Below are 22,084 nucleotides of genomic sequence, written 5' to 3'. Positions count from 1 at the left end.
TGACTCATCACACACCAGCCTGTCATAACACAGAATATGACCCATCACATGCCAGTCTGTCATAACACAGAATATGACCCATCACACACCAGCCTGTCATAACACAGAATATGACCCATCACACACCAGCCTGTCATAACACAGAATATGACCCATCACACACCAGCCTGTCATAACACAGAATATGACTCATCACACACCAGCCTGTCATAACACAGAATATGACCCATCACACACCAGCCTGTCATAACACAGAATATGACCCATCACACGCAAGCCTGTCATAACACAGAATATGACTCATCACATGCCAGCCTGTCATAACACAGAATATGACTCATCACATGCCAGTCTGTCATAACACAGAATATGACCCATCACATGCCAGTCTGTCATAACACAGAATATGACCCATCACATGCCAGCCTGTCATAACACAGAATATGACCCATCACATGCCAGCCTGTCATAACACAGAATATGACCCATCACACACCAGCCTGTCATAACACAGAATATGACCCATCACACACCAGCCTGTCATAACACAGAATATGACCCATCACACACCAGCCTGTCATAACACAGAATATGACTCATCACACACCAGCCTGTCATAACACAGAATATGACTCATCACACACCAGCCTGTCATAACACAGAATATGACCCATCACATGCCAGCCTGTCATAACACAGAATATGACTCATCACACACCAGCCTGTCATAACACAGAATATGACCCATCACACACCAGCCTGTCATAACACAGAATATGACCCATCACACACCAGCCTGTCATAACACAGAATATGACCCATCACACACCAGCCTGTCATAACACAGAATATGACCCATCACACACCAGCCTGTCATAACACAGAATATGACTCATCACACACCAGCCTGTCATAACACAGAATATGACCCATCACATGCCAGCCTGTCATAACACAGAATATGACTCATCACACACCAGCCTGTCATAACACAGAATATGACCCATCACACACCAGCCTGTCATAACACAGAATATGACCCATCACACAACAGCCTGTCATAACACAGAATATGACTCATCACACACCAGCCTGTCATAACACAGAATATGACTCATCACACACCAGCCTGTCATAACACAGAATATGACCCATCACACACCAGCCTGTCATAACACAGAATATGACCCATCACACACCAGCCTGTCATAACACAGAATATGACTCATCACACACCAGCCTGTCATAACACAGAATATGACTCATCACACACCAGCCTGTCATAACACAGAATATGACCCATCACACACCAGCCTGTCATAACACAGAATATGACCCATCACACACCAGCCTGTCATAACACAGAATATGACTCATCACACACCAGCCTGTCATAACACAGAATATGACTCATCACACACCAGCCTGTCATAACACAGAATATGACCCATCACACACCAGCCTGTCATAACACAGAATATGACTCATCACACACCAGCCTGTCATAACACAGAATATGACCCATCACACACCAGCCTGTCATAACACAGAATATGACTCATCACACACCAGCCTGTCATAACACAGAATATGACTCATCACACACCAGCCTGTCATAACACAGAATATGACCCATCACACACCAGCCTGTCATAACACAGAATATGACCCATCACACACCAGCCTGTCATAACACAGAATATGACCCATCACATGCCAGCCTGTCATAACACAGAATATGACCCATCACACACCAGCCTGTCATAACACAGAATATGACTCATCACATGCCAGCCTGTCATAACACAGAATATGACCCATCACATGCCAGCCTGTCATAACACAGAATATGACCCATCACATGCCAGCCTGTCATAACACAGAATATGACTCATCACACACCAGCCTGTCATAACACAGAATATGACTCATCACACACCAGCCTGTCATAACACAGAATATGACTCATCACACACCAGCCTGTCATAACACAGAATATGACCCATCACACACCAGCCTGTCATAACACAGAATATGACCCATCACACACCAGCCTGTCATAACACAGAATATGACCCATCACACACCAGTCTGTCATAACACAGAATATGACCCATCACACACCAGCCTGTCATAACACAGAATATGACTCATCACACACCAGCCTGTCATAACACAGAATATGACCCATCACACACCAGTCTGTCATAACACAGAATATGACCCATCACACACCAGCCTGTCATAACACAGAATATGACTCATCACACACCAGCCTGTCATAACACAGAATATGACTCATCACATGCCAGCCTGTCATAACACAGAATATGACCCATCACATGTTATCAGACTCGTTCACAGACACACATTAGACTGGTTATTCCACGTATGAATAGTGAAGCAGGTAAAAATGCTTTTATCTTTTACGCACCTCATAGATGGAATAAACTTCGGGACTCTCTCAAACTGGACCAACTGGTCTCTATAGACTGTCATAACACAGAATAGGACCCATCACATGCCAGCCTGTCATAACACAGAATAGGACCCATCACACACCAACCAGCCTGTTATAACACACAGAATAACACATGTGAAGGACCCATCACACGGCAGCCTGTCATAACACAGAATAACCATTTGAACGTGAACTACGCCACATGACTCAGTCCTGGGTTTCCAATGAAACAGGCGTCATCGTTTCCTTTTTTCTACCTAGAAGAGCAATAAGCACAAATGAGCAAACAGGATGGAGGTATAATGATAGAAGGAGAGCACAGATGCGTTCATCAAACTGTTCTCCTGGTAACAAATGGATATGGAGTAGTCAGTGGTTAGTAGCTACAGTACACTATTTCAAGCTTGGTAGTGCTTTTTCTTGAGAGAAATGTCTCTGAAAAATCTGTCCTTCACATCATGTCATGAGCACTAAAACGATGATCACGGGAAAAAAATAGAGGGAGTCATTATATGGCCAATAACAAAATACAATGTATAGATTTTGAGCATGTTAAAAGGGTGTTTTTTTTAAGGGCTTCTGGAGTCAGACGTAACTATTTCACTTAAGTTTGCAAGAAGTATGTCACTTGATTTGCAAAAGGTATTTTTTAACTAGGAGAGAAGAACATGTTTTTGTTACTTATCCAGAGATGGAAGAGTTTGGAATTTGACATATTTAACCAAATATGTAACCAAATTTGATTCACAACTTTCTGCTTTACCAATTATACTGAAATTCATTCAATATATCGCAATACAAAAATGTGACAATACATATTGTTGGGGGGGGGGGGTGAATCATAGTCGCTCCATTTTATTCTACTACTGTAGTAATCACAAAGAGACGGCTTGCCATCACATCAATTTCACAAGCTGTCCATCGAAAATTAGATAATTTTGCACTTTGTACTGACTTTTTTAAATTGTTGCTTACATAGCAATAAAACGCCAATGCGCCAAATTGTATTTATTAGTATTATTGTATCATCGTGGTTGTATCAAATCGTGAACCCCATATTGGATATCGAATTGTATATCGCGAGGTAAGAATATCGTCCCATCCAGTACCAATACCAACCCAATGTACAAAGTATTTCCAAAACCACTTTGTGACTCACATTTGAGAAAGAATAGTGAAGACGCACATATCGGGGGTGAGGAGGACAAAAAAGAGAGGGAAACCTGTGCGAGTGCGGCCGCACGGTGTCACAGGGGCCCGCACTTATCTCCTCCACAGATTAAGACTCAATTGTTGGCGGGGAACAAAGGCAGCCAGTGAGGAAACCAGCCCCCCAGGGCCAGATGGTCAGCGCTCCAAGCCCCCTGACCCCTGGCTGCAGACCCTGGCCTCCGCGAGAGACGTGCCACCCAGCACATTCTCAATACACACCGCGCCTATGACTCTGATACACACATGATACTGTACTGATACACACCGCGCCTATATGACTGTAATACACACATGACATGATACTATACTATACTATACTATACTATACTATATTTCACTCTGCTGGAACACTATAGGGGCACTTCACCGAAAACATTGCTGATATTTTGCACATGATCATATCCCATTCATTTAGTTGGACAGTTATTGAGTGTTCATTTTAGTTAAGTTGATGCCAGTGATGTCATCGGAAGACTGTGAATCGATGCCTTTTGATGACATCACTGGCCTCAACTCAACTCAAATTAACTCTCAATACCTGTCAAACTAAATGAATGTCTGCAAAACGGTTTAGAGTTTCCGGATATGTGTGAGATCATGCGCAAAATAGATCTGCATTATGATGCATGATTCCAACTCTGCTATCAGGAATCTTTCTCCGTAGGCTCTTATAATTAAAAAAAAAAATCTATTCACATGCATACAACATCTGGAAAACTTTTGCGTTGCTTGTTGGTAACGCAAAAGGTGGTTGTTGGTTGTTGGTGTTTTTTTGTTGTTTTTTAAGGAAAAAAACTGCATGACATTGGAGTTGAATAGGTTGCTGAGTGCTGCACCCAGCAGTTTGAGATTGTTAGGGAGTAAAATGTTGCTTTAACAAGAACAATCACTTAGTTTATTCATTACATTTTTTGTGATTGCAGTGCAGCAGCAATACTGGAATTTAAGTTACAAGAGTATTGGTTAGTGCTTCTGTGTAACTGGTAAAGATTTACTCGAGCTTTCTAGTAAATATTTGCTGTAGATTTTTAGCTTTGCTCTACTAATAGGATCTTGTAGGTGCATTCAGGATTCAGGAGAGTTGTTCTAGAGAAAGACATTTTCCTGAGCTCTATTAAAAGTGACTAGATTTTTGGAAGTACACGGAGAGATGGAAAGGGGTGGAGTCATAAGGAATGCAACCTTTGGGACATGAAACATGAGGGATGGCAGATTAGATCTGGTCAAGACAGACTGGTTTGCCTGTAATTACAATGACAAACCACAAAATCTCCTGGTCACTCTTATCTGATATGACTTTATCTATGCTGCTGCTGTTGCTGAAGCCGATTTCAACACCACCCCTCAGGCAACAATTTAACTGAATTCAACAGAAGAAAACGTGCTAGCTTCCAGATATAGCTTGTCTTGACATAGGTTTGTTAACAATGGTGAATCAAGGACAAGGTGACAAATCATGATCAAATACAATTTCAAGAACAAATTTTAGACCTTGTGTTGGATCGGCAACACTATTAGCCTATGTCCGATAGGCCTAAATAAATGGACTGCTCATCTACTCAGTAGGCTACTTCACTGACCTGCTTTTCTGCCACAAGTTAAAAAGCCAAATACAACACTGACTGACATCAACCGTGACAGGGCCAAAAGGCTAAATTCATATATCATCTTTTCCAACGAAGATGATTAACATGGATTACTTTTATTATTAGTCAAGCAACCTTATGTTTGCGCCAAACATTCTAAGAAAATGGAGGCGGAGCAAAGTGAGGAAAACAATCTAAAACAATGAGATTATTTCTGCGCCTTTAGACAGGTTTACTGACACACTTTGGCTTATTAATGGGCTATAGATCATCGCTTCACACCATCACTGAATCCCCCTTCCAGTAAAACAACCTGGATAATTTCTTCACCAGCTTCTGCGAATGAAGGAATTTACTGTCTATCATGCAAAAAAACTTGGGACATCTGCGACAGCATCATTGACAGACAGCAGGCTGCGGTGCGATCGACCGTCACCTGTGTGACGTGCTTTTCGTACGGCGGCGTGTCGTGTGATATGTTTCGCAGGTGTCTGGAGGAACGCGTGCTGTGCATGCATGCCTACCTTCGTTCACGTTGAAACCGGTTGAAACGCAGACTTTAAGCCGCCATGTCCACAGGCAGGATCTAGTGATAGATAGCTACTGGTGTCCCGGCCGGGCTCCAACAGCAAGTCGAGGCGAGGCGACTCTGCTCTGCTCGCTTTGCTCTCTGCCACTGCCAACAGCGAACAGCCTACCGAGCTGCGCAGCCAGGGAGCCACCGAGTGACGTCAGGGAATTTACTGTAGGGTGTACCGTTTGGTTCAAACTCAAAGGGAACAGGGCTGGACGTTGGTTCCTATCATCATAATCATCATAATCATCATCATAATCATAATCATAATCATAATCATACGAAAATAAGAAGATAGATAGATAGATAGATAGATAGATAGATAGATAGATAGATAGATAGATAGATAGATAGATAGATAGATAGATAGATAGATAAAGACAAACACAAATTGTGATACATCTATATTCAGAAAAGAATGAATAATGAAGCTAATAATATAGCTAATTTGATGTTTTTGGCTCTAAAATACTTTCCCCCCGAAATAAAGCCACTGAGACAACATGTGTTGGTGTTTGGATGAACAACGAAATTACTTGTTTCTAGCTTTTTCTAGTCCAGCGTTTTTAAAAAATAAATAATTTTTAAACTGTCTATCGCCCGGATGTTTGAAAATGAATTATACACAGACCGTGTGTGACAACTTGGTCTGCTCTCCCCTAAATAGTCACTGTACTGTGTTTTCAAACTGACCTGCCTGCAGGTTTCTAGTTCTCCGTTTAAAAGCTTGAGAACAGCTCCCTCTGTTGGGAGAAATGAAGATAATGCATAATGCAATAGCAGAGGACAAAAAAACAACATTGCCACATTGTCGACAATAAAGTTTCATAATGTCTAAAACTGTGTTTGGCAATTTCAACTTGACCCAAACCGACCTTCCCCCCCCCCCCCCCCCCCCCCCCCCCCCCACCCCCGGGCGCAGACATACAGACAGACCTGTGATTTAAAAACATGAATTAGAAGGAGACATAGTATCTTATTAATATACTTCCCAGCGTTCATTGTTAGGCTAACTCCAGGAACCCTCCCTTCTTGCTTGGTTGTTGTTATGTATCTGTGTTAGTTGAATCTATAGCCTAGGTTATGTCTAGGTTATGTCTCTACCTATAGCGCAATATATTTTGCAATCATGATCATTTTAAACTATTCACTGTTAGACATGGCAAATCTCAGCATACTGCGTTATCATTTTGTGACAAGGACAAAACCTCATTAAGTGGGGCTTGTGGTCAGATGCACATCTCTGTTTTGGAGTCCTTGACAGGGAAAAAAAGTTTGGGAACTCCGAGTCTAGTCATCACAGACAGGTGGGAGGAGGGTGTGTGGGATCGCATCCTTACAATGAGTAAAGCATTTTGGATAAATAATGTAGAGATTTGCAACAAAAAAAAAGAGAGAAAGAAAAAAGAAAAAAAATATATAGTTCATAATTATAGATTCATTTTAATAGCTAGTGAGTAGCCTAATCATATTACAAACGAGGAATTTTACTTAGTGCAGCGATCACATCAATAGCAGAAGATGGCGCAAACAGAAAACAATCTCAAAAATAAATTATAAATTATGACGTGCGAAGATATATAATGGGGGTGGTGGGATAGTGATCTTGGGATAATGTCCATGTCAAATGTCCAGTAAAAGTAAGTGTCCGTGGGATAATGACCGATGGGGCGACCCCAGTCGTTGCAGAGACGGTTCTGCTCAGGGGTTATCCGGGGCCTGATTTGTGAGGGCTTTCAGCTCTCATTGACGAGGCGGATGGCAGTGCTGTCCCTGTGACGGGAGGTTCTGGTACTGTCAGACCATAGGGGAGGACCCTGAAGAGTCCTGGATGGATGGCCGGCTGCACCTGACCACCTTTTCAGCTTGGCGGATGAAGCGCTGCAGTCTGGAGATGTCCTTGCGGGCAGCAGCAGCATACCAGGCGGTGGAGGAGGTGAGGATGGACTCGACGGGGGAGGTGTAGAAAAGTGTCAATGCTGCCCTTTGGCACCTTGAACTCTCTCAGCCGCCGAAGAAAGTTCAACCTCTGTTGTGCCTTCTTGGTGAGAGCTCTGATGTTCGACTCCCATTTCAGGGCCTGGCTGATGGTTGAGACCAGGAAGTGAATGGACTCCACAGTGTTGACTGGAGTCAGCCACGGTGATGGGGGAAGGCTGCGTTCTTTCTGTAGTCCACAACCATCTCCACTGTCTTTTGGGCATTGAGCTCCAGGTTATTTTGACTGCACCAGGTCGTTAGGTGGTCGATCTCCTGTCTGTATGCAGACTCGTCACCATTAGAGATGAGGATGGTGTCATCTGTGAATTTCAGAAGCTTGACAGACTGATGGCTGGAGGTGCGGCTGTTGGTGTACAGGGAGAAGAAGTATGGAGAGAGGACGCTGCCCTGGGCAGCTCTGGTGCTGATGGTCTCGGATTCGATCAGTGACATGCTTCCCCAGCCTTACGTGCTGCTTCCTGTTCATTAGGACGTCTGTGGACCATCTGCAGATGGAGTCAGGCTCGCCCAGCTGGGAGAGCTTCTCATGCAGCAGGGCCAGGATGATTGTGTCAGGCCAAGCTGAAGTCCACAAACAGGACCCTGCCATACTGCATGTCCAGGTGCAAACAGGACCCTGCCATACTGCATGTCCAGGTGCAAACAGGACCCTGCCATACTGCATGTCCAGGTGCAAACAGGACCCTGCCATACTGCATGTCCAGGTGCAAACAGGACCCTGCCATACTGCGTGTCCAGGTGCAAACAGGACCCTGCCATACTGCATGTCCAGGTGCAAACAGGACCCTGCCATACTGCGTGTCCAGGTGCAAACAGGACCCTGCCATACTGCGTGTCCAGGTGCAAACAGGACCCTGCCATACTGCATGTCCAGGTGCAAACAGGACCCTGCCATACTGCATGTCCAGGTGCAAACAGGACCCTGCCATACTGCGTGTCCAGGTGCAAACAGGACCCTGCCATACTGCGTGTCCAGGTGCAAACAGGACCCTGCCATACTGCGTGTCCAGGTGCAAACAGGACCCTGCCATACTGCGTGTCCAGGTGCAAACAGGACCCTGCCATACTGCATGTCCAGGTGCAAACAGGACCCTGCCATACTGCGTGTCCAGGTGCAAACAGGACCCTGCCATACTGCGTGTCCAGGTGCAAACAGGACCCTGCCATACTGCGTGTCCAGGTGCAAACAGGACCCTGCGTGTCCAGGTGCAAACAGGACCCTGCCATGCTGCGTGTCCAGGTGCAAACAGGACCCTGCGTGTCCAGGTGCAAACAGGACCCTGCCGTACTGCGTGTTCAGGTGCAAACAGGACCCTGCCATACTGCGTGTTCAGGTGCAAACAGGACCCTGCCATACTGCGTGTCCAGGCACAAACAGGACCCTGCCATACTGTGTGTCCAGGCGCATGGCACAAACAGGACCCTGCCATACTGCGTGTCCAGGTGCAAACAGGACCCTGCCATGCTGCGTGTCCAAGTGCAAACAGGACCCTGCCATACTGCGTGTCCAGGTGCAAACAGGACCCTGCCATACTGCATGTCCAGGTGCAAACAGGACCCTGCCATACTGCATGTCCAGGTGCAAACAGGACCCTGCCATACTGCGTGTCCAGGTGCAAACAGGACCCTGCCATGCTGCGTGTCCAGGTGCAAACAGGACCCTGCCATACTGCGTGTCCAGGTGCAAACAGGACCCTGCCATGCTGCGTATCCAGGTGCAAACAGGACCCTGCCATGCTGCGTGTCCAAGTGCAAACAGGACCCTGCCATACTGCGTGTCCAGGTGCAAACAGGACCCTGCCATGCTGCGTGTACAGGTGCAAACAGGACCCTGCCATACTGCGTGTCCAGGTGCAAACAGGACCCTGCCATGCTGCGTGTCCAGGTGCAAACAGGACCCTGCCATACTGCGTGTCCAGGTGCAAACAGGACCCTGCCATGCTGCGTGTCCAGGTGCAAACAGGACCCTGCCATGCTGCGTTTCCAGGTGCAAACAGGACCCTGCCATACTGCGTGTCCACTGTCCAGGTGCAAACAGGACCCTGCCATGCTGCGTATCCAGGTGCAAACAGGACCCTGCCATGCTGCGTTTCCAGGTGCAAACAGGACCCTGCCATACTGCGTGTCCACTGTCCAGGTGCAAACAGGACCCTGCCATGCTGCGTATCCAGGTGCAAACAGGACCCTGCCATGCTGCGTTTCCAGGTGCAAACAGGACCCTGCCATGCTGCGTAAGCTGCTCTTAAATGCCAGCAAAACTAAGACAATGTTATTTGCACATAGCAGCACTGTGGCTCCTCCGCTTGCTATCCACACACTTGAAGGGACAGCCATTGAGTATGTGGATACTTATAAATATCTAGGCTTTTGGCTGGATAAGGACCTAAATTTTAAACACCATATTGCAACTCTGTCCAGGAAGCTCAAATTCACCTTGGGCTCCTTGTATAGATTGAAATCGTGTTTTTCTATGCCTTCTCGTAAACGCCTGGTGGCAAGCCTGTTCATGTCTCAGTTAGACTATGGCGACACTATCTATAGATTCGCGAGTCCTACTACCCTGGCCAAACTTGATCCACTTTTTCATGCTGCTTTGAGATATATTTCCACCTCAGGCTACAGGACCCATCACTGTATCTTGTACAATCTAGTTGGATGGTCCTCCCTGACTATGCGTAGGATGCAGCATTGGTATATTCTCATGTATAAGACCATTCTGGGTAAGTTACCCTCTTACTTATGCTCTAAATTTGTGTCCATAACTACCTCGTATAATCTCAGATCCAACTGGTTGCGCTTTAAAGTGCCTCCTGTACGGACTGAGGCTGGCAAAAGAAGCTTGTCTTATTTTGGTCCCTGGTCCTGGAATGACCTGCAGACACGTTTTAAGTTGGTTTCTTTGATTTCGTTGTCCAGTTTTAAACACAAGTTGTCAGAGGTTCTTGTCTCGAGCTGCTCCTGTGGCAACATTTAAACTTCCACTGTGCACTTTGTCTCTTTATGCACTTTATGCCTCTCGTAGCAATATTTGGACTCCTCTGTGCACAATATGCCTCTGCACTTTATGCTTCTTTTATCATCATGTTATGACTATGATTTTAGGATGTAAATCGTAATATACGATTTTATTTCGTATGCTTTTTACTATTACTTCTGATGCAGTGTTGGTGTAGTCTGTGCTCTGTTTTAATTAGTTTTTGTATCTTGTATGTAAATGTGTGTATGATCTGATCTGTAACTTGCTGCCTTCTTGGCCAGGTCGCAATTGTAAAAGAGATTTCGTATCTCAATTTGTTTCTACCTGGTTAAATAAAGGTTATAATAATAAGTATCCAGGTGCAAACAGGACCCTGCCATGCTGCGTATCCAGGTGCAAACAGGACCCTGCCATGCTGCGTGTCCAGGTGCAAACAGGAACCTGCCATGCTGCGTTTCCAGGTGCAAACAGGACCCTGCCATACTGCGTGTTCAGGTGCAAACAGGACCCTGCCATACTGCGTGTCCAGGTGCATGAGAATGTAGTGGAGGGCCATGTTTATTGCATCATCTACAGACCTGTTGGCTCTGTAGTCGAGCTGCAGGGGGTCAAGGAGATGGGTCCAAGATGGATTTTAGGTAGGACAGAACAAGACGCTCGAAGGACTTTCATGACCACAGAGGTCAATGCAACAGGTCTGTATTCTATTAGTCCCCCGGGCCTTGTCTTTTTGAGGACAGGGATAATAGTTTAGGTTTAGGACTTGGAGCAGGCTGGAACATGGCATGTCTCCAATGAGGTGTTGTTGAAGATGTTGGTGAAGTGAACACATCTTCATGTTCAGAAGGAAAAGTAGGTCAGAGTAGTGTGTGAACATCAACTTTTTAATCTCAACATACACCAGTAAAGGTGATTAAAATGATTCTGTGCGCAATAATGAGTACCATTTTTAGGCCAGATTCAGGCCAGAACTAAGTGAATTATTATTATTATTATTATTATTATTATTATTATTATTATTATTATTATTATTATTCATTATTATTATGACAAATATCTGAATGATTTACATAACTGAAAGAATATAACTGGATAAAAAATGAAATAGAATTGTATAATTAGAATACAAAGTGTCTGTCTCTGTGTGTGTGTGAGTGAGTGAGTGAATGAGTGAGTGAGTGAATGAATGAGTGAGTGAATGAGTGAGTGAGTGAATGAATGAGTGAGTAATTGAGTGAGTGAGTGAGTGAGTGAGTGAGTGAGTGAGTGAATGAGCAGAAATTGTGTTCAGCCACAACTATGCTATTGTACATGCAATCGGGCTCAATCTTTCAGGAAATGTAAAGAGCACTCCTGCGGGTGACCTACAGTAGGCCTAACGGAGCCGGATTTTTGAATTGGCTAAATAGGGCAGACGAATGTGCAAAAATGGCTAATTAGTGGTCAAAATGCCTCAACACAGGTTCAGCACCATGGAGAGCTCCAGGGTGGAGAAGCACACAGGTGAGCGGAGTTGGAATCAGCCACTGAAGTGGGCTATGAAAACCCTCTGGGGAGAGAGGGGAGGGGCTGCATGCCAACTCTGTGAGCGAGGCCTGACTAAATGACCAGTCAGGGACAGGACTTCACTAGTAGAATAAAATAGATTTTTTTCTAAAATTGACAAACTTTCAAAGATTTCAATGACCCGTGGAAACCCTACCATTGCCAAAATTATCAGACTGTCATTATGCCTTATGGTTGAAATTCTAGTGAAATTAAATTATTACCCTTCTTGCTGGGGACCCACTGGAACCCCCTCAAGGTCCCCTGCGTGTCCCCGAACCCCACTTTGAGAAACACTGCCCTTGGTAAATGAGGTAAATGAGGAGCAGCAGCATGTTGCCATCACACTACCATCATCACACTGGTAAACTTGAATGCGCCTCGGTGTGGCGCGTGCGCAGTGCGTGACATTTTGAAGTCGCTTCTCCGGGGTGTTTGAACAGGAAGGCGGACATGTTGGTCACTGGCTGTGGGAGAAAATTGGGCATCGCTTTTTTTTGTTTCGAAAAATAACAGAGATTAAAATCGGATTTATATGTATGTAATCTGGAGAGAAAAAGCCGTCTAGATGTGTACATTAACGATCGACACTGAATGACAATGCACGGCATGCAGCGGAAGGACCGCTGCCTCTGAACGTTTGAACAAGACCGTGTTGGAAACACCGAAATTTGGAAAGAAGCAGAAGTTTTTTCCCCCACCACTTCTACTTTGCAGCTGTCAGACTCGTTTGTCTTTTTGCAACGGCCTGGCACAGATATGGACACGGGCCTGGACTAACATTGCCACATATGGTGCTTTGTTATATGAAAGTTTTAGCTGCCTTTCTTTTGATGCACCCAGCATTTTTTAAACCCTTATCCTCTGCGGCATCCTGTGGAGGCTGACTAATCTGTTGCCGCATTTATCTTTTGCTAACTGAAGTTGTTTTTCACTCATACTGGAAAAGTCCATCTTTCATTTAAAAAATGTGGCTTTTGTATATTCAACGCAACTTCAAACGCTTCGTTGTTTGTGAGAACCAGAGAAGAAACACGCCTTTTCTTTGAAGTGCAGTTGAAAGTTCACACGAAGAAAGGAACATTTTGGCTAGTTAGCTGCCGCTGGCTGCTAAGCTAGCGGTAGCCTTCTAGCTCGTCAGTGAGCTGTTTTTTTTGTTCATAACTCAACGGCGGAGCTCCCTCTAACAGCAAAAATGTCAGCCGGAGAAAGTTTGGAGGCTCGATTTGAAAAGATCGATGCCATGTTGAAGGACCCCAAGTCAGAAATAAACACGGATTGTTTACTGGTAAGTTTGTAGCTTGCTAGCTGGCTAAGTCGCTGACTAGTCAGCCATTGGGCTCAGACTACTCCTTGGAGCAGAAATTCATTCCGAGACTGATAGAAGTTGGCTCATTGTCACTGAAGAAAAGTGCTAATATGAACGCCGACAGGCCCGTTAACGTTAGTCTCGTACACCGAAGCAAGTTCAGACACCTTTTGTGCTCACCATAACGTTACATATCTCAAGGATTTACGAAAGACGAAGCAATCAGCAGTTTGAGCCTGTGCTGTTTCCTCTGGCCAAACACGAGTTTATTCTCAGCAGAAATAAGGAGACTGCAATTGCAAGGAGTAAGGTTGTTTATTTCCCATGCAGATGGGAATCCGCTTCATCATAACTTGTGGGGGGAACTAACATACATTTAAGAGGCAGTAACACTGAAAGAGTGAAAGATGGCAACAGTGTTCATTCTCTACACAAAGAGAGAGACACTGGTCAGATCATCTTTGATTTGCACCACTGAGATGATGGTCATGTCATGTGTGACAGAATCTGGTCAACTGGAACTGGATTTGAGCTACCAGGGCTATGTTGTTATTACTAGTGCTCCCTTTAGTTGGTTATGGAATTGAGGGTTATGGACTTGGTGGTGTGCTGTTTTGTCTAGATTTTCTTATCTGAGCTGTATTTGAAGTGATAGGCTTAGTTGCAGGCCAAGCTTGTTCTAACCTGCAGGCCTCCAGCTGCATCAGTACACCTGTTGGCTGGAGTGAGTCTGCCCTGGCTGCTTCCTGTCTCTGGGCGACAACCCATGAAGTGACTCCTCTGTCTGGGGAAGGAGGCGGCTGCTGCCACGTGCTAAACCCCCTTAGAGCAACACCTTCATAGGTTTTTATTACACAAGGCAATCCCAGTAACTTGACTCACTCGAGCGGATGTCAAGGGGATGTTGCTGTGCCAATATGTCAAATATGTCATTTGGAGCATTTCAGCTCGGGTGACTGACGGACAGTGACTGTGAATATTTTCACAGCGAGTTCGCTGTCATCAGTGACTCATCATGGGAGCCGATGTGCTGCTCAGCTGTGCTGTATAGTTTGATCAAGCCAAAATATCACATGTGGGTAATTGGTTTGTGGTAAATTCTGGGCTGAAGCTTCTGGGGTTTGCCCGCGGCGCAGACATTTTGTGTCTGCAGGTATGTCTTGAATTGTATGAGTTTTGTCTTAGTCAGATGTTCACTACTTTAACTGGCAAGGAAGGACTTGTACAGTAGGTGTGAGTGTGTCTGTGTTGGTTCCACAGTAGTTCCATTGTAATGCAATCAGGTGTTCTCCATATAAGGTCACACTGTTTGATTCTGGCCTGTAATGCACCATCAAAGTGTGCTGATTGTACGATATAGTAAATATGATTCAATTCTCGGGAGAATAAGACGGAGTGGCTTTCTAAGGATCGGGATCCAGTGTGTTTTGGGGAGGTGGCTTTCCTTTAGCCCCGCACACACACACCCACCTTGGGAGTATTTGTGTATAGGCTGCTGTAGATATAGCTGGCTCTTAAAAAACAACAAGTTGCTTAGTCTCTCTGTGACCCCCCATCCTGCTGTAGAGAAAGGCAATTAAACGCACCTAAAAGTGCACACGCTCTGCATTTTTAATGGCAAAAAGCTGTGGGGACTGTTCCTGCCCACAGCCACACACACAAGGGTGTTGTTCCTCTCCCCCCCCCCCCCCCCTCCTCTGCAATCTCCCTCTGATCAATGAATGGAGGCCTTTTGCTGAGGCACTCTCCGCCACCATGCAACCCCACCCACAGCTTAATAAAATTCCATGTTAATCAAATAACCTCTTGTCTTTGACTGGCCTGGAGTCCCCTGTGTGTCCCTAAGCCATTCTGCGCGTCTGGAGAGAGAGAGTGGAGACCAGGCAGGCAGCTCTGAGGTAGCTGGGTGTGGGCTCTGCTCTCTCTACCCATAAACCAAAATTATGTGGACTGAAGACTCATGTTTCTGAAGGCCTTGAATCAGGACATTTAACTCATAAAGCAGCCAACATGCTTGGCTATGAGTAATAGGTTCCATCAAAATGCACAATGCAAGCCTTTTACTGGCTGCGTTTCTGTACCTGAGTCTTGAGCCTGCGTGTTGCCTTCTGGCTGCAGCACTGGTGTGGTTGTGGTTGTATTTATTTTTTCCCCATAGAAGCCAGGCCTGTGTTGTGTTGATGGTGACATTTGGTCTGCAGCACCTTCCCACTCAGCTCAGGGGTGGCCTGTCAAGCACAGTATTCTAACCCTGCCATCCTTATCTTCAGCCCCCTAAATAATATCTGCCGGGGAGAAGAGGGCCTTATCTGGGATGGGCTGCCTGCCCCCCGTCATTGTGCTCCAGGCAGGCTCCTAATAGCTGTTCTGAACAGGCAGAATTCCTGGCATTGTGTCGGGAACGCTCTCTGACATTAAGGGGCTGAGACTGAGTATTGTCAGTATGTGTGTGTGTGTGTGTGTGTGTGTGTGTGTGTGTGTGTGTGTGTGTGTAAACGTTCAATTGCTCAAATACAAATAGAATCACTTCTTTCAAATGATACACCTGGCGTCAACATCCTTGATTCTCTGAAATGGTAGCATTTAGCGTAGTGGAAATGGATTACTAGTCAAGTGCTACGTTGCTAGTAGTTATTGCACTGGGTCATTCATTTGATAATACAGTCAGTTGCCCAATTGGTGAAGTGGAATTGCTGAGTTGATATGTTTGAACTCGTTGGGTTATGGGCTTTGCCCTTGTTTGAGATGTGTATAAAAGTTCTCCTGGCACGGCCTAGTCTCTGTTCTTCTTGCTTTGACACTTGGGCCTAAAAAAAATATAAGTTTGGTTCCTGTTGGTTGTCAGTTGAGGTGAGGGTCGGTAGGGAATTTATTTTATTTTATTTTTTTATTTTATTTTCAGTGGCAGCAAGGGATAGATAGGAAATATATAGATATATTTTTTTTCCTTAAAATTACAGCAGCGATGGATACTTTTTTCATAACATAGCCTACATGTACTGTACCACTGTGCTCTACACACGTTTTTATATGAACAAAATATTTAAGTCAATATGAATGCTTCAATGTTATTAAAACGTGCTGATTTTAAATGTTCTTTTTTCTACTCCTAAAAACCAGTTCTGGACCATTGGCATTGAAGACATCTCAAACAATATTTCATCTCATACCTTTAATGGCATTATTAGACCGCAAAAACCAGACATACACACTTCTATCCCCCCCCCCCCCCCCCCTCCCTCCCTGCCTCTTCCAACTCACGGCTTCCTCATAGCTACGCACACAAACACACACGTCACACACACACACACACACACACATGCACGCACATGCACACAGATGCACGCACACGCGCACACACACGCTCTGGTTTGTGCTCTCTGGAAGAGAAAAGCCCACTCCCCGGGTCCGCCGGCTCTCCAGAATGTCATTTTTAGCTCCTCTTTTTTCGTCTGTGCAACCTTCGGCGGGGGCAAATGAGTACGTTGCTGTGCACGAAACAGTATCTCGAAGGCGGACGGAGCGGTACTTTGAGCTGTTGAGGGCTGAGGTTCTGCCGTGCACTTCAGTGCTAAATACCTGAATTGAAACGTAGCCATGAAGCCACTGACGAGCGAACCAAGCTGCTGAGTGGGGGTCGACACCACATCGCTGGAGATATCCGTCCATTTGTCAGCTCTGTCCACTTTGCCGGCTGCTGATACGAATATACAAGCGCACTGTTTAACTTCCTGAAGCACGTTTTCAAACGATTTTAACCCCAATCTCACAATTCTGGTTGGCACGCTGCTGCATGGGCAGAGAAGCGACACAAAGCACATGTCCGTCATGCTCCCTCCATGCCATTTTCGTTTTAAAGTATCCGTAGCGAAAAGCACCTTCGCGCAGTGGCAAACCCCGCCCCTTAGCGCCACCGTCAAATCAACAAGCTCATAAAATAAATTGGGTCGCACGTAAATTGACAGGGTCGGTCGGCAACCGGAACCAAACTTAATTTTTTTTTAGGCCTTGGGGTGCTTAGCCTCACTACTGTACTTTTGATCCCTCTTTCATCTGTTATTTGGACTGTAAATCTCTTAATAGTTACAGGAAACAACTAACTAGGCTAGTAAACCAGATTTCAGACAGCGATTGACTAGGCATTCTGAAGTGACTTATAACAGTTGATTAAGGTGAAGCTACTAAATCCCCATACAATACAATTTATGTGGTAGTCGAGTGGGATGCAAAACCCCCAAATCTGCTTACCCTGACATTGGTTGACACAGAAACTGTTCCTTTATTAAGTGCATGAGATGTTGCCAATATTGGCAAGGCAACTGAAAATAAATGAGTCAATATATTTATTTGCACAGCAATATCAGTAATTCTATAGTAATTGAATTAATTGGATGAGAGGCTTGTTACAAATCATGTCATTACAACTAAAGTTAGTTGGCTGGCTGCTGGCAAGCCATAATACAAGCAAGCATAGAATACAAGTTGCTCTGTATTGGCAAACATTACAGAAACTGTAAATGTCTAATTTTCTTGTCTGAAAATAACTTGGTTATTCGCTCATCTGTCATCATCTCTGATTTTAGCTGCATTGTCACTATGGATCCTCCGATCATGTTTTTTTTGCCACCGATCGCCTATGGGAAATATCTGCCCCATAACGTTCGTCATCACTGCAGGGTTCATACAAGGTCCGTGAAGTGCTTGGATTTGGAGAAAAAAATTCAAGTCCTGGAATACCTTGGAAATAGCACATTTTTTAACCAGGTGCTTGAAAAGTCCTAGAAAATCAAATGAACCACATAACACTGTCTTATCTTATATTTTGACCAAAGTTTTGTTCATCAAGTGATTATAACTAAACAACTCTCAACTAATACAACTGATGTTACACTATGGTGAGCAGCACACCTGCAGCAGCTTGTGCATCTCTGATAATCACTGTATTTTTATTGTATTGATATTAGCCATATTTATTGGCCATAGTTTTGACCTGATGTGGACACAGACCCCCCAGTGACCAGTCTGGCCTGTTTTGCTAAATGTACCTAGCCCTGGTATCCAGCCCCATATGAATCGCAGTTGTCATTACTCTTCATATAGACCCAAGCCCATCACTGGTTATTCAGGACAGATACTGTCCGGGACACCTGATTGGCTGGTCAATGTAAGCGGCGGGACCTAATGTCCAGAGCCGTGTAGATGGAAGAGTCCCGACATCTCCAATCACTCCAATGGACCAGTTTTTGGTTTTTGGTTACGGCAGCAGTAGTTGGCTTAGCTAATGTAGCTAACAGCTAGCTAGCTATTTAACATACAGGTGTGTTGTTGCAGCACTCTCTAATGTGTCATTGGTAAGGTAACGTTATGGTTAGATAGGTCCCGCCAGAGTCGTCTATATAGAAGAGTCACGACATCTCCATTTTTACTCTCAAGAGTTCCAGGAAGTAAGGTCCTGGATTAAGCAGCACTGTCGAGTTGCAGAAAAATAGACAGTTTGTGTTGTGCTCTGAAAGGGTTTTCCCCCCCCCTTGAATCAAATTGTACATTGTCAGCTTTATTTTAGCATGCAAAAGTAGTACACTAGTGGTGTCCTCTAGAGAGAGAGTGGCCTCAGCAGAGGACCAAAATGCGAGACTCATTAGCTAATGAACAGCCAGGAAGGGGTCTCTGGCTACTTTTGAATGCTAAAATAAAGCTGATAATGTACAATTTGATATAAAAAAAAAACTTTCAAAGTAACACCAACTGCAACATTTTGCTGCAACTCGACAGTGCTGCTTAATCCAGGACCTTACTTCCTGGAACTCTTGAGAGTAAAAATTAGGGCTGGCACGGATCAGAAAACCCACGGATCGGATCGCGTGATGGATTTTGAGCCACGGATCACGGATTTTTCGGATCAGCAAAAAATAAATAAATAGGCTATATCAGATTTTTTAATACTATTATACTTCTCTAACCATTTGTTGCCCTGCTCAAAAAATATTTTTTTCTCATGACACAATTTATGCTTTTACTCTGAAGGCAGAACAACCCAACTTCCTGTTTTAGGTGGCACTGCGCCTAACTTCCTGGCTGTTGGTTGCTAACGTAGTCACTTGACATGGGTACAGACCAGACCGGGTCAGTCTGGAAACATATCGTTGATGCTACGTTAAGCTATACTCGGTGGCCCCCCGTGTTGTTTTGTTATGTGTCCAAGGCAACATTTCACCATCCGGTGATAATGTGTTCAGTGAAACGTGTGTGTGTGTGTGTTGTGGTTCTCGTTATCTTGTGCAGCCGGCAACACGCTGCTCGCATTCCTGTGCTTTCTCAGAGGTGTTGAAATAAGTTTGTTGTCTTTAGTAGCCACTAGCCACTAGCCACAGCCTTCAGAGAGACTTTACAGCGGCGGCAAGGGATGAGGAAGCTCACTTGTGCTTGCCATGATGATGTCTGTCTGTGTCTGGCTGCGCTGCAGGTGTTCTCATACACTAAGGTTAAACGAAAGGGGGGGGGGGGGGGGGGGGGGGGGGGCATTGACGTTCCGAACCGCGTTCCGAACTGGGGGGGCTGATCCGTACGGGTCACGGATTATCCGTGATCCGTGCCAGCCCTAGTAAAAATGGAGATGTCGCGACTCTTCTATATAGACGACTCTGGCGGGACCTATCTAACCATAACGTTACCTTACCAATGACACATTAGAGAGTGCTGCAACAACACACCTGTATGTTAAATAGCTAGCTAGCTGTTAGCTACATTAGCTAAGCCAACTACTGCAGCCGTAACCACTTCACCGACACGGGACTCAAAATGCCAGTGTGAGTGACCAAACGTTTCACTTGTTAACCAGTCGGCGTCGCGCTGTTTCCAGTAACCCATCAGCGTTGAAATCCATTGAGCTGCTTGTGGCTTGCAGCTTTGGCGTGGAAACATCAGAGTTGTCCTGCTTTGCTACTGTGATTGGTCAAAGAGTTCGATGATTGACACAGACAGCAGCCAATCATTTGGGCTGAAAAATACACCACCGAATCAATGGTGATAGGCTTGCATCGAAAAAACATCGAAAAAATAATTTTCTTTAAATCCGCGTTTTGGTCCGAGTGAAATGTTATGTGGTCTCTCCTGTTTCTAAAATATATGAACCATTTGGTTTGAACAAGTAAAACTATTTTTATAAGCATTTTACAAAATGTCTACGGGAAAAGAAATGGCGGATGAAAATATCTGGTACAGTGCTGAAGCAGGAAGTGACGTTCACTTTGCCTTTCTATTAATTCTGACTTTGACTGCATCAAATGCACAGTTTACAGTTACTAGTGCCTTTTATAATTTCCCTCTAGAGAGCATTCAGAATCGTTTGATGAACCATTCTAGTTAGGGCTGCACAATATATCCTTTCAGCATCGGATTCGTCATCGCAATGTGCGCATGGGCAATAGTTGCATCGCAGGACATGCAATGTCAAGTAAGACAAATGAACTCAAACACGTCATGCTACAACTTTTTTACTGCTTGATAGAAAAGGAAAACTTGTATGGTTCTCATTTTCCATGACTAATGTACATATAACACTTTTATTCCGATTTAAGGGTTTGTTAAGAGCAGCCTATGTTACCTTTCCAGCTTTGACGGCTCCGAACCATAGTTGGGAAGCCTCTGGTGTTGTGCTCGCCTATTATAGCTTAGCCTGGCTCATAGCTGCTAGCAAGCTTTTTACTACGAGTCTGGCCCAACTCTGTAGTGGAGAACTGACCCTTTATTTTGGTAAACTAGCAAACATAATGCACAGCCTCTCGGCGATGTTCTAAGCTCTTTTCCCACTCTGGTAACTTTACTCACTTAGCATCCCGCAACTTGCCCTGGCTGGCTGCAGCTAAAAACAGTAACACACTCACTTCCTACTATGTCACCTGTGCAGGTTACCCAGTAGGGCACCTTCTTAAAGGGGCAAGGCTTGATAGAGCTATTCAAGTCATTAGGTGAAAATTCCTGTAATTTTTCATATCACAATCGCAGGAAGAAAAAAAAATTGCTATCCCCCCCCCCCCCCCCCCCCCAATATCGTGTAGCCATAATTCTAGTGGCATGCAGAGTCCTATGCCTTGCATAAATCTGTTAAGGCCAGTGTAGGAAATTAAAAAAATATTTTGGGGGCAATCTTTGCTAAAGTCCTAACTTGAGCAACAGCCAGAGTACACTGAGTCCTTACCTTGCCTATGTAGGCTGCTCTCATACCAGTGACCTTTGCCTTTAATGGACAAACTGCACCTGTAAGGTGTTGCCTGCACTGATAACACAGCCATAGGTTATATGGCTTCTAGACTCAGTAATAGACAGATATGCACCATTTTTCTCACAGGAGATGTTTGGAATGGTGACATGTGCATTCCTTGGCATCTTACACGTGTCATGCCGATTATGTCAAAGGAAG

General features: G+C 44.8%; 1 protein-coding gene across 2 annotated transcripts in view; it reads left to right on the top strand.

Moving 5' to 3' along the window:
• The first annotated feature begins 12,839 nt into the window (after positions 1-12,839).
• Positions 12,840-22,084, top strand: part of rock1 (Rho-associated, coiled-coil containing protein kinase 1) — a 51,626-nt gene continuing 42,381 nt past the window's right edge. For both annotated transcript variants that reach the window (XM_083653546.1, XM_083653545.1), the window contains exon 1: positions 12,840-13,644. In XM_083653546.1, the coding sequence (XP_083509672.1) occupies positions 13,552-13,644 (93 nt within the window). In that variant the 5' untranslated portion in view covers positions 12,840-13,551. The remainder of the gene's footprint in view (positions 13,645-22,084) is intronic.

This window comes from Poromitra crassiceps (assembly GCF_964638095.1).
Source record: "Poromitra crassiceps genome assembly, chromosome: 17".
In the NCBI taxonomy this organism is placed as follows: Eukaryota; Metazoa; Chordata; class Actinopteri; order Beryciformes; family Melamphaidae; genus Poromitra; species Poromitra crassiceps.
The sequence above is the reverse complement of the archived record's forward strand: the minus strand, read 5'-3'. Positions and strand labels throughout refer to the sequence as shown.